The sequence below is a fragment of the Erythrolamprus reginae genome, chromosome 7 (genome assembly GCF_031021105.1).
Source record: "Erythrolamprus reginae isolate rEryReg1 chromosome 7, rEryReg1.hap1, whole genome shotgun sequence".
Taxonomy (NCBI): Eukaryota; Metazoa; Chordata; class Lepidosauria; order Squamata; family Dipsadidae; genus Erythrolamprus; species Erythrolamprus reginae.
In genome coordinates, this window is record NC_091956.1 from 4,802,517 (window position 1) to 4,814,805 (window position 12,289).

The 12,289-nt window shown below is 43.9% G+C and overlaps 2 protein-coding genes across 5 annotated transcripts in view; one reads left to right on the forward strand and one right to left on the reverse strand.

The window, feature by feature from the left end:
• The window catches only part of CTNNA2 (catenin alpha 2), a 361,600-nt gene that overhangs the window by 125,964 nt on the left and 223,347 nt on the right, over positions 1–12,289 (forward strand). The gene's annotated exons all lie outside the window — the stretch shown is intronic.
• LRRTM1 (leucine rich repeat transmembrane neuronal 1) lies at positions 289–1,857 on the reverse strand. The gene has a single exon (XM_070756532.1). The coding sequence runs from the start codon at positions 1,855–1,857 to the stop codon at positions 289–291; it is 1,569 nt and encodes a 522-aa protein (XP_070612633.1).

The window sequence follows — 12,289 nt, forward strand, 5'->3', positions numbered from 1 at the left end:
AGAGCTGTTATAGGAAATAGCTCCTTTCAGAAAAGTTGAATGTCTCGAAGGGGGTTTAGCCACAATAAAGCTAAAATCCTGTCTTTTGGGACAGCTCCTTTAAAAAAAAAAAACCCCAGAACAAAACCAAAACATTTTCGGCACACAAACGGCCCCGGTAAGCCAAGTCAACCCTTATCGAATTGTCTTTTTTAAAATTAATAATAATTTGCTCAACTGCTATTTGGTTGCACACCAAGTGAAATTTTCCCCCACTGGAAAAAAACCCAAACCAAACCATAATTAAAATCACACCTCACATTCCCTTGCTGGCTGCTGGTGGCACGTACAGGATCCATATTCATTTATGATCACCAGAGCTCCTTCGAGGTGATTGGGTTTATAATCAACATAATATTCCTGGCCTGACATAGCAGCCATTTGATGCATAGTCTGTTTTTGTTTCTGTTTCCGACGCTGGGTCACAAAACACTGCCTCAGCTGCCTGAGGCTGACCGGGAAACATTTCCAGGAGACGTAAAGTATCAAAACCACAATAAGGAAGGAGAAGATGAGGGCCATGGTGCCCGTCACCACCTTGTGGATCTGGACGGCGTTCTCAGTCTTCTCGTTGGGGATGGTGAGGGTCACGGCGTCGGTGGTCCCATCCCCTTCGGCCTCCTGCAGGTCAGAGTTCAGAGTCAAAGGGTTATAGCCGGCTGTCGGGTCACTGTGGTTGACCACAGCCAAGAGGAGATCCCCATCAGTGGCGAGGTCCGTGGCATCTTCACACAAGTGAAAAGCATAGACGGCATCCAAGACATCCTCGCCCTGTGCGTATTCAGGGGTGGCACAGAGCAAGTTGTTGTCGTAGCGGCCTTTAAAAGTGCTGAGCCAAGTGGCCAACGCGCAGATGTTCCGGCCACAATCCCAGACGTTGGCCGACAGGCTGATGCTAACAAGAGATTTCCAGGAGTTGAGGATCCTGGGGTGGACGTAGGTGAGCCGGTTGGAATCCAGTTGGAGGGACTGGAGGTGAGGTACACTTTCGAAAACATGAGGTTCAATGTATTCGATCTCGTTGCCGGAGAGGTCCATTTTCTCCAGCTTCCATACCCAGTCCAAGGAGTTCACCACAATGGTCACTTTATTCCTACGGAGAAAGAGGGAGTGCAAAGAGAGCAACCTGGGAAAGTGGGCCAGGTTGACCTTCACCAAGTCGTTGTGCTCCAGGTGCAACTCTGTGAGTTTGAACAAGCCCGCGAAAGAGTTGCGAGCCAGGCTTTTCAGCTGGTTGTATCCTACGTCGAGGAACTTGAGGCTGCGGCAGTCTTGGAAGATTCGAACAGGCACAAACTTAAGGGCATTGGAACGCATGTGTAACGTGGTGAGCTTGCGCAAGCCGTGGAACAGGTCCGGCTCCAAAGCCTCCAGGTTATTGTAAGATAAATCCACACTGCGCAAGTTTGGCATCGGACGGAAAGTGCTGTTGGACAGTTGGGTGATCTTGTTGGAACTCAGCGTGAGCTCTTTCACTCGCCGGAGCTTCTGGAAGGCGTGCGCCTCGACGGAGTAAAGGTGATTGTGATCCAGGAACAGCCACGTGAGTTGCGTTAACCCGGCGAACTGTCCATCACGCAGCTCCGAAAGGCTGTTGTACCGCAATGACAAACCCATCACGCTCGACAGGTTGTGCGGCATCTCGGTGAGATTCAGCGACTCGCAGTAGAGAAGCCTCCCCTCGCACCGACAAAGCTGCGGACACCCAGTGTGCACGGCTGGAAGCATTTTAAAAAAAACACCCAGGCTACACAGGATCAATCCTGGGGGCTTTTTCAGCAGCCAGTTTAAACAGACCCCAATGAGAAGGAAATCCATTAGCAAGAATATCCCCAGATGTGCTCGAGAAAGTCCATTGAATCTTCGACGGGCCACTTGCCTTTCTCCGTATAAATTCTACATCACACCATATGTCAGCGAAAGGGCAAAGGGACAGGCACAGGCAAAAACAAGAGAGTCATCAGGCCAAATCTTGGACTTGTTGGAGGGGGGGTGTATTTTTTTCGGAGGGGGGGTCATAAATGCAGCATGCGGGTCTATGTATTACAGCCTTTAAAGTTCAGCAGCCTTCAAAAGGTACACGGGAATCTGTCCATTTTTAGACACCGCCGCAACGACGAGAACAATTGTGGGGGGAGAAAAACACCCCTCTCCACGAGAGAATGAAATCAAAAAGTCCCTTACCCACCCTGTTCCAGAGATTGACAGCCTCCATTCAGCAGCTCCCTTTGTGTTTGACTTAATTATATGCAGGGCTCCCAAAAAGAGCTCTCTGTTGCTACAAAATTCGGACGCTTTCAGCTTTGGGCACGGTTGGCAGGCGCACAATGTCTACTTTGCTTCATCTCGGAGGGCGCGAGGCATGTCCAGCTATCGTTGTTTCCCCCCTTCCCTTTCTGGATTTTCTCCCCCCCCTTTTTTTTTCCTCCCCCCCCCTTCCTTATTTTTAAGCTGATTCCCAGCACCAAGTTGAAGAAGTACCGGCATCACCACGGTGGATCATCCTTCCTTCCATTCTCTTCCTCTCTGTCTCTGTCCTTTCCTCTGCAGTTCGTACGGCGATGTGGGGAGGGAGAAGGCAGGAGGTGTATGGGGGGGTGACGGAGAAAATACACCCCAGAAAGAAGCAGAGACCCCCCTTCCAAAACTCCGAACGGCTCCTCAAAGGATTCGACCGTCTCTTTAGCATCCGTCATTGAAGATGAACCGGGAACATCTTTTTACTCCTCGGAGGCAGCATAAAATCCCTTTCCCGACCGGACGGGCTCAAAATGGCTTGGTTTTCCATCCCTGCTTCCCTTGGCTTGTCAAGAAGATTCTGAAGAGGGAGAAGTGGGGGTTTGGGGGGGGCAGGGGGGGGAGAAACGAAAGAGCGAAAGCCAGAGAGAGCGCGAGAGGCTTCCTTGCAGCCTGCTAGGAAGAAGCTACAGCCTGCAGAGACTTCTACTGCTCGCTGAGTGTCGTAAGCCGTTCACGATCATCGCAACCTGCGCTGTGCTTCACAAGAGACGGGCAAATGGAAAAAGGGGTGGGCATTCAAAAAAAAAAATCAACCCAACATTTTAGTTGTGAACCAGTAACGGGAGATACGTTCGCTGATGGAAAATGGAAAAGGCGACAGTCCTGCTGCTGGCTGTTACCCCAACATATGCACCCATGCACGGCCCACGCACAGAGCAACAGCTGCAGTAGCACAAAAAAAAGGGAGCTGGCAATTCTGTGCCCCCCCCTTCCTCTTTTTCTCCCTCCCCCTTCTTCTCTTCGTCTCAAGGGTCGAAGTGCAAAAAGGCAGGTTTGGCACTCGGACGTGGGTGGTTGGACGCATCGTCTCCCTTCCTTCCAGCATTTCAGGAGCACCATATCGCAAGGCTGGGATTTGGGTTTTGGGTGACTTGAGAAGACGCACTTGACTTTTTCAGCCCCATTTCACTTCTGGACAAGTGTGCAGCATAGTGTGTGTGTGAGAGAGAGAGAGAGAGAGGAAGGGAGAGAGAAAGAGAGAAAGAGAAAGAGAGAGAGAGAAAGAGAGAGAGAGATAAAGAGAGAGAGAGAAAGAGAGAGAGAGAAAGAGAGAAAGAGAGAGAGATGGAGGGAGAGAGAGAGGGAGAGAGAGAAAGAGAGAGAGAGAGGGAGAGAGAGAAAGAGAAAGAGAGAGAGAGAAAGAGAGAGAGAGAGAAAGAGAGAGAGAGAGAGAGAGAAAGAGAAAGAGAGAGAGAGAGAAAGAGAGAGAGAGAGAGAGAAAGAGAGAGAGAGAGATCTTGTTTGCTGGTGTTTTGTTTCCCTTTTGCCTCCCTTGCACAAAGATGCTTGCAAATATGACAAGGTGGGTTTGGAGACGATGCCTGATGGGTTTTCTCCCTTATTTAAAAAAGAAAAGATATTTAGCATACGCTGTTGCCAATGGCATCGTTGTGACCAAATTTGTAGGGAGCATACAATAGACTTATTCAGGCATTTAGGAGGCTGCGTTTATTAATCGGTCTGCCATTCGTCTTAGTGTGTTTGTGTGTTTGTGTTCAGGGAAGGCTAAGGAATCTTGGTTTCAGAAAGGAAGAAGGAGACCTCCAGATTTCTACAACTGTAGGGCTGGTTTTGTGAAATGGACCTCAAAAAAGGGCTTGGCGGCTAATTTTCAACCATCATTAGCGATAGAGAAAGCTGCTGTCCACAATCTGTTTTGTGTTGTTTGCCCCCCCCCTTCCCGGCTATGTTGCCACGGCTATGAAATCCACTCCTTTGACCATTTAGCAAACAACGGCTCAAATTAACCAGCCGATTTAGGCTTAATAAACCAGCCTGAATGCTCGACCCCAAAGCTTTGTGTTACCTTACACCGAATGCAGAATAGCCCTTTCCGATTCATAAAGGCGGCGTTTCTCCCACCCCCCTAAGACCTCTTCCATTGAGGAAAATAGGATTGGAGACATCTTGTCTCTTAGAAACATAGAAACATAGAAGACTGACGGCAGAAAAAGACCTCATGGTCCATCTATTCTGCCCTTATACTATTTTCTGCATTTTATCTTACAATGGATCTGTGTTTATCCCAGGCATGTTTAAATTCAGTTACTGTGGATTTATCTACCACGTCTGCTGGAAGTTTGTTCCAAGGATCTACTACTCTTTCAGTCAAATAATATTTTCTCATGTTGTTTTTGATCTTTCCCCCAACTAACTTCAGATTGTGTCCCCTTGTCCTTGTGTTCACTTTCCTATTAAAAACACTTCCCTCCTGGATCTTATTTAACCCTTGAACATATTTAAATGTTTTGATCCTGTCCCCCCCTTTTCCTTCTGTCGTCCAGACTATACAGATTGAGTCCATGAAGTCTTTCCTGATACGTTTTATGCTTAAGACCTTCCACTATTCTTGTAGCCTGTCTTTGGTCCCGTTCAATTTTGTCAATATCTTTTTGTAGGTGAGGTCTCCAGAACTGGACACAGTATTCCAAATGTGGTCTCACCAGCGCTCTATATAGCGGGATGATAATCTCCCTCTTCCTGCTTGTGATACCTCTAGCTATGCAGCCAAGCATCCTACTTGCTTTCCCTACCGTCTTAATGTCCTGCGGGCAGAAACCCTGATTTCTTGTCTGAAATTAAGCCGTTGGGTCCAGGTGCTTCTGTTCAAATTCAGTAAAAAACAAACGAGGGGTAGTAAGTGACTGTCCATTGCACTGCAAGGATGTGTATTCAACATCCACCTTGGAAAACCATGGCACTGGACCAGACTATCTCCGGGACCGTCTTCTGCCGCACGAATCCCAGCGAACGGTTAGGTCCCACAGAGTTGGCCTTCTCTGGGTCCCATCGACAAAACAATGTCATTTGTCGGGACCCAGGGGAAGAGCCTTCTCTGTGGCAGCCCCAGCCCTCTGGAACCAACTCCCCCCAGAGATCAGAATTGCCCCCACCCTCCTTGCCTTTCGTAAACTCCTTAAAACCCACCTTTGTCGTCAGGCATCGGGGAATTGAAATATCTTCCCCAGGCCTATATAATTTATGTATGGTATGTTGTGTGCATGTTTTTTTAAATTATGGGTTTTTAACTTCGTATTATTAGATTTGTATTGTACTTTGTTTCTATCACTGCTGTGAGCCGCCCCGAGTCTACGGAGAGGGGCGGCATACAAATTTAATGAATAAAATAAAATAAAATAAATAAAATACAGGTAGTCCTCAAGATACAGCCACAACTGAGCCCAACATTTCTGCTGATAAGTGAGACGTTTGTTAGCTGAATTTCGCTCCCATGTTACGACCTTTCTTGGCACACTCGGTAAGTGGTACCTCTACCAAAGAACGCCTCTACTTACGAACATTTCTAGATAAGAAACGGGTTCAAGATTTTTTTGCCTCTTTTCAAGAACCATTTTCCACTTACAAACCCGAGCGGCCGAAACTGTAGCTGGAAAAGACAGGGAGAAAGCCTCTTTGGGGCCTCTATAGGAATCTCCTGGGAGGAAACAGAGCCAGAAAAGGTAGTGAGAAGCCTCCATGGGGCCTCTCTAGGAATCTCCTGGGAGGAAACAGGGCAGGAAAAGGCAGGGAGGAGCCTCTGTGGGGCATCTCTAGGAATCTCCTGGGAGGAAACAGGGCAGGAAAAGGCAGGGAGGAGCCTCTGTGGGGCCTCTCTAGGAATCTCCTTGGAGGAAACAGGGCCGGAAAAGGCGGGGAGAAGCCTCCATGGGGCCTCTCTAGGAATCTCCTGGGAGGAAACAAGGCTGGAAAAGGTGGGGAGAAGCCTCTGTGGGGCCTCTCTAGGAATCTCCTGGGAGGAAACAGGGCCTCCACCCTCCCTGTGGTTTCCCCAATCACACACATTATTTGCTTTTACATTGATTCCTATGGGGAAAATTGCTTCTTCTTACAAACTTTTCTACTTAAGAACCTGGTCATGGAACAAATTAAGTTCGTAAGTAGAGGTACCACTGTAGTTGTTTAGTTAGTGACACTGGCTTTGCCTGTCAGAAAGTCACAAAAGAGGACCATGTGACCCCCGGATGTGACCGTCATAAATGCGAGTCAGTTGCCAAGCATTTGAATTTTGATCACATGATTATTGTGATGGCACAAAAGAAGTGTAAAAAACAGCCATAAGTTTGATCATGTGGTTATGGGGATAGAGCAATGGTGTGAAAATTGGTCATAAGTCTTTTTTCCCCCCCAGTGACATTGTAACATTGAATGGTCACTAAATGAATTGTTGTAAATCGGGGACCACTGTAGAACTAGATGAAAACCCATCAAGGCAAAGTTGTGATTTATTTAGTCCAGGAATATTAACTGGAATATTCCGATTCAAGACACGAAGAAGATAGTGTCAACTTCAATGGGTTACTGCATATTTTTCTAAAAAAGTTCTTAGAAAATTCAGATCATTTCTTCATCGTCATCAATTGGAAGGGACCTTAGAGATTCTCTAGTCCAGCCCCCTGCTCAAACAGGTGGCTCTATACTATTCCAGACACCTTTTAAAACAGCTAGGGGGCTTCTCGGTGGCCTCCCGAACGCCGAACCCGGAAGTTCGGGTTTGGCGTTCGGGTTCAGGAGAACGCTGGGAAGCCCCCCGGCTGTTTTAAAAGGTGACAGCCGGGCGGCGGTGGTTTTTTGCATTTTTTTTTCGTTGCACGGATTCATTGATTTTACATTGTTTCCTATGGGAAACAATGTTTCGTCTTACGAACTTTTCGTCTTACGAACCTCCCCCTGGAACCAATTAGGTTCGTAAGACGAGGTATTACTGTATGTCAATGGGTTAAATAAGGTCCAGGAGGGAAGTGTTTTTAATAGGAAAGTGAACACAAGAACAAGGGGGCACAATCTGAAGTTAGTTGGGGGAAAGTTGTGAATGCTCCAGCACTTGAAGTTTTTAAGGTGTTGGATAACCATCTGTCTGAAGTAGTGTAGGGTCTCCTGCCCAAGCAGGGGGTTGGGCTAGAAGACCTCTAAGGTTCCTTCCAACTCTGTTGTTGTTGTTGCTATTGTCATTGTCATGTGATAGGTCTAGATATATCCAATTCCTGTAGGTGACATGTGATAACTTTTCAATTACTGCATGACACCTATGGAATTTAAAATGACCTAAATATGGAGAAAAAGAGAGAGACACTGAGAAAGAGAGAGAGAAATATAGAAACATAGAAGATTGACGGCAGAAAAAGACCTCATGGTCCATCTAGTCTGCCCTTACACTATTTCCTGTATTTTATCTTAGGATGGATATATGTTTATCCTTGGCATGTTTAAATTCAGTTACTGTGGATTTATCTACCACGTCTGCTGGAAGTTTGTTCCAAGGATCTACTACTCTTTCAGTAAAATAATATTTTCTCATGTTGCTTTTGATCTTTCCCCCAACTAACTTCAGATTGTGTCCCCTTGTTCTTGTGTTCACTTTCCTATTAAAAACACTTCCCTCCTGGACCTTATTTAACCCTTTGACATATTTATATGTTTCGCTCATGTCCTCCCTTTTCCTTCTGTCCTCCAGACTATACAGACTTCATGAAGTCTTTCCTGATACGTTTTCCAGAACTGGACACAGTATTCCAAATGGGGTCATTATCATTATCATTACTACCATTATTATCATTACTACTACTATTATGTTTTGCATAACGGAATATCCAGTTGCTTTTACTAGTATCCATTCATTGGATTTTGCCTTTAATGCAAAATGCAAAACAAACCTCAGAATTGTCTCTAAAGCAAAGAGTTGCGTTGGGGGTGTTTTTTTTAGAAAAGAAAAATGTGTAAGCGGTAAGAAAGCAATTAAAATAAATTTAGAATACTTTAATTATATAAATACAGACTGTTATCACAGGATGTAGATACATAACACATCATGTTCTAGGAGCTGCATGCTAATAAGCCCCTAAACAACAACAAAAATGCATATAGTTAATTTTAATGTAAGCTAAAAATACTGTATATATAGTTTTCTCTCCTTAAACATAGTTTCAGCTTTCACATTTAGAAATTGCATTACATTACCAGCACCATTTGGAAGAGTTTAACGGTGCTCTACTGAATTAGCCAATGATCTTTTTGGGTAAAAATTATTAGGTATATTTTCCCAAACGTACCCACTAGATTGTGGGGGATTTAGCAATGTGAAATAATGGTCATATCTCTTAATTCCTTCCGACACTCAGAGGAGGTGAAATCTATACTGCAATTCCTTCACTTACAACCACACTTAAGCCCAATATTTCCATTACTAATTGAGTTGTCCACATTTTTCAACCTTTCTTGCCACCGTTGTTAAGTGAATAAGTACAATTGTTAAGTGATTCTCTCCCTCCCTCCCTCCCTCCCTCCCTCCCTCCCTCCCTCGGCTTCTCAGTCTCTATCTATCTATCTATCTATCTATCTATCTATCTATCTATCTATCTATCTATCTATCTACCTACCTACCTACCTACCTACCTACCTACCTATCTATGTTTCTATGTTTCTCTCTTTCTCGGTGTCTCTCTCTTTTTCTCCATATTGAGGTCATTTTAAATTCCATAGGTGTCATGCAGTAATTGAAAAGTTATCACATGTCACCTACAGGAATTGGATATATCTAGACCTATCTGAAAAAAGGAATGGGGTGACATGATAACAGTTGTCCGATATCTGACAGCTGTCACAAAGAATCAGGGAGGTCAATCTATTCTCCAAAGCCCCTGATGGCAGAACAAGAAACAATGGTTAGAAACTAACCAGGAAGAGAAGTGACCTAGAACTATGGAGAATTTTACAGACAAAAAAATTAATCAATGGAATGGCTTACCTTTGGAATAATAATGATAATAATGATAATGATAATAATAATAACAATAATAATAATAATAATAATAATAATAATAATAATAATAATAATAATAATAATCCGACTTCAGACTGACCGAATTCTGAAGCATAACACACCAGACATTGTGATCGTGGAGAAAAAGAAAGTATAGATCATCGACATCGCAATCCCAGGAGACAGCAGAATTGAGGAGAAGCAGCTAGAGAAATTAGTGAAATACGAAGATCTAAAAATCAAGCTGCAACGACTCTGGCCTGAGCCAGTGAAAGTGGTCCCAGTGGTACTTGGCAGGCTGGGCACAGTTTAGTTTTAGTTTAGTTTTATTGGATTTATATGCCACCCCTCTCCGGGGCAGTGCCAAAGGATCTCAGCGGACATGTGAAAACCATCGGAATTGACAAAATCTCCATCTGTCAATTGCAAAAGGCCGCTTTACTGGGATCGGCAAACATAATTCGCCGCTACATCACTCAGTCCTAGGTGCTTGGGAAGCGCCCGACTGGTGATGAAATACGAAATCCAGCATAGTGATCTCGTTTGCTGTGTTGTACTGACATAATTTATTAGATTTGTATGCCGCCCCTCTCCAAAGACTCGAGGCGGCTCACAACAATAATAAAAACAATGTTACAGTGGAACAAATCTAATATTAAAAGAGAAAAAGACATATAAAACCATGGGTGGTCCATTACTGCAGGCTTTCAAATAGAGGTTGGGCAAACATTTCTTTGAAATATTAGAGGACTTCCTTCTTGGATGAGGGGTTGGACTAGAAGACCTCCAAGGTCCCTTCCAGCTCTCTTATTCTGTATTCTACATTTCTGTGATGTTGGAGGACTCAAAAGTTCTCCTCTCCAAGATAAAACAGTCCCAGTTAGCACAGGTGATATTTCGTGGGTTGCAAAATCCCCACAGGTTGTGTCTTAGAGTTGTTACGTATTGTCATATATCATGATTGCACTTGCACAAATTCTACCATGTTGATGCAAACCAGAAATCACATTATTAGCTTATTTAAAAGGGAGATGAAAAGCAAAAAAAAAGAGAGAGAGAGAGAGAGACAGAGAGACTTGTATGTATAAAGAACAATTGATCTTTCCTTGCAGTGTAATGGATCACACACTATTTGGATATTATTTCCTGCAGCAAAATATATCTAAGAAAGAGTTTTGTGTTCTACATAAAAGGTCTGGAGTTTCCCCAAGAGATCTCTTTTTTTAACCCACATTGAAATGGCAAAGAACCAGCCAAAGTCACTAGAATAGCTTACACTGCCTTGTAATAAATAGCATAAACAATTTCACATTTGCAGGGTAGTTTTTGTTAGCATCCTGTATCAGCATTTTTTTCAAATTTGGCAACTTCAAGATGGTGGGATATAACCATACCTCCCACCCACCCACCAAGTCTGCTCATGGTTAAGACTGGCAAGGTCTCGGAGTTGAGGATTGATCTCTCAATCCATAGATCTCTTGTTGACCAACTCACTGCTTCAGAAGAAGCAGGAAGTGTTGAAAGGGTTATGAGTATTTGCAACGAATCCTAGGTTTTGTTAAGAATGTGAAGAATAAGAAAACTTCCAGTCTAAAGACTAAGGGAGGGAAGAAGGAGGGAGGGAAGGAAAGAATAGAAATGGTACTTAGACTTATATACTGCTTTGTAGTGCTCTCCAGCCCTTTCTAAGTGGTTTCTCTAGTCAGCATATTGCCCCCAACAATTGGGGTCCTCCTTTTACTTACCTCAGAAGGATGGAAGAGGGAGGGAGGGAGAGAGGGAGGGAGTGAGGAAAGGAGGAAGGAAGGAAGGAAGGGAGGGAGGGAGGAAGGAAAGATGGAAGGAAGGGAGGGAGGAAAGGAGGAAGGAAGGAAGGGAGGGAGGGAGGAAGGAAGGAAAGAAGGAAGGAAGGAAAGAAGGAAGGAAAGAAAATAGCAAAAACACTTAGATTTATATACTGCTTAACATGCTTTCTAGCCTTTTCTAAATGGTTTACAGAATCAGCATATTGTCTCCAACAATCTGGTCCTCATTTTACTTGGAAGGATGGAAGAAAGAGAAAGGGAAAGAAAAAGAAAGAGAGAGAGAGAGAGGAAGGAGGATAGGAAGGAAAGAAGGAGGGAAGACAGAAGAAAGAAGGAAGGAAGGAAAGAAAGAAAGAAAGAAAGAAAGAGAATTCTTTTTTCTGAAAATATAAAAGGCAGGTGATAATGTAAATTCAGAGGATTTTAAATTAGAAATAGAATGAATTGGACTCATGGTTTTTCTGGAATAATTCTCAGACCTTCTGGAATGATTGTCAGATCATTTACCTGATTGTCCTCAAGAACATCACATATCTGTGAGTCAGAGCCCAACGCCCTTCCCTGGGTGCCCCAACGTTTAGAGGGCTCATGAGAACAGATCGGCACCTAAAAAGCTAAGTCACTGAAGTGTTTAATGTGGCAAGACAAGTAGCAATGAGAGTACTCAAATTCATGAAAATAACATAACACCTCCCCAGTGCAGTTACCAATTGGGAGTTTGCATGTGCTGTAAGTGGAGCTGTGATCCCACACAAGTAGCCTAATAATAATAAGAAGAAATGCAAATAAGAAATAAAGTGATGAATATCTAAAATAGGATTACATCAATCTGTAGATGTACAGGGGCCAACTTTTCAGTTCTCAGAGTTTTCTACAGAGAACATCCTACTCTCTAAAGTTTGCGCTTGTTGAGTTGTTATTATGATGTATGGGACACACTGTAATTCACGTGGTAAATTCATTTTGGATGAAAATTTCAATGCAAAATGTAAGAGATGAACAAATGCAACCCTAAGTATTCTAGAATGCAGCAGTAGCCCCAATACTGGCTTCCAGTTTCTTTCTGGGTACAATTCAAGATGCTGGTCCTCGGCATCTTTAAAGCCCTATATGGCAAAGGAGAGGTTTTCTAAAGGACCTCTTTTTT

What these genes read in the sequence shown, in the direction of transcription:
- LRRTM1 (XM_070756532.1), bottom strand. Translation starts at nt 1,857, where the DNA reads ATGGATTTCCTTCTCATTGGGGTCTGTTTAAACTGGCTGCTGAAAAAG.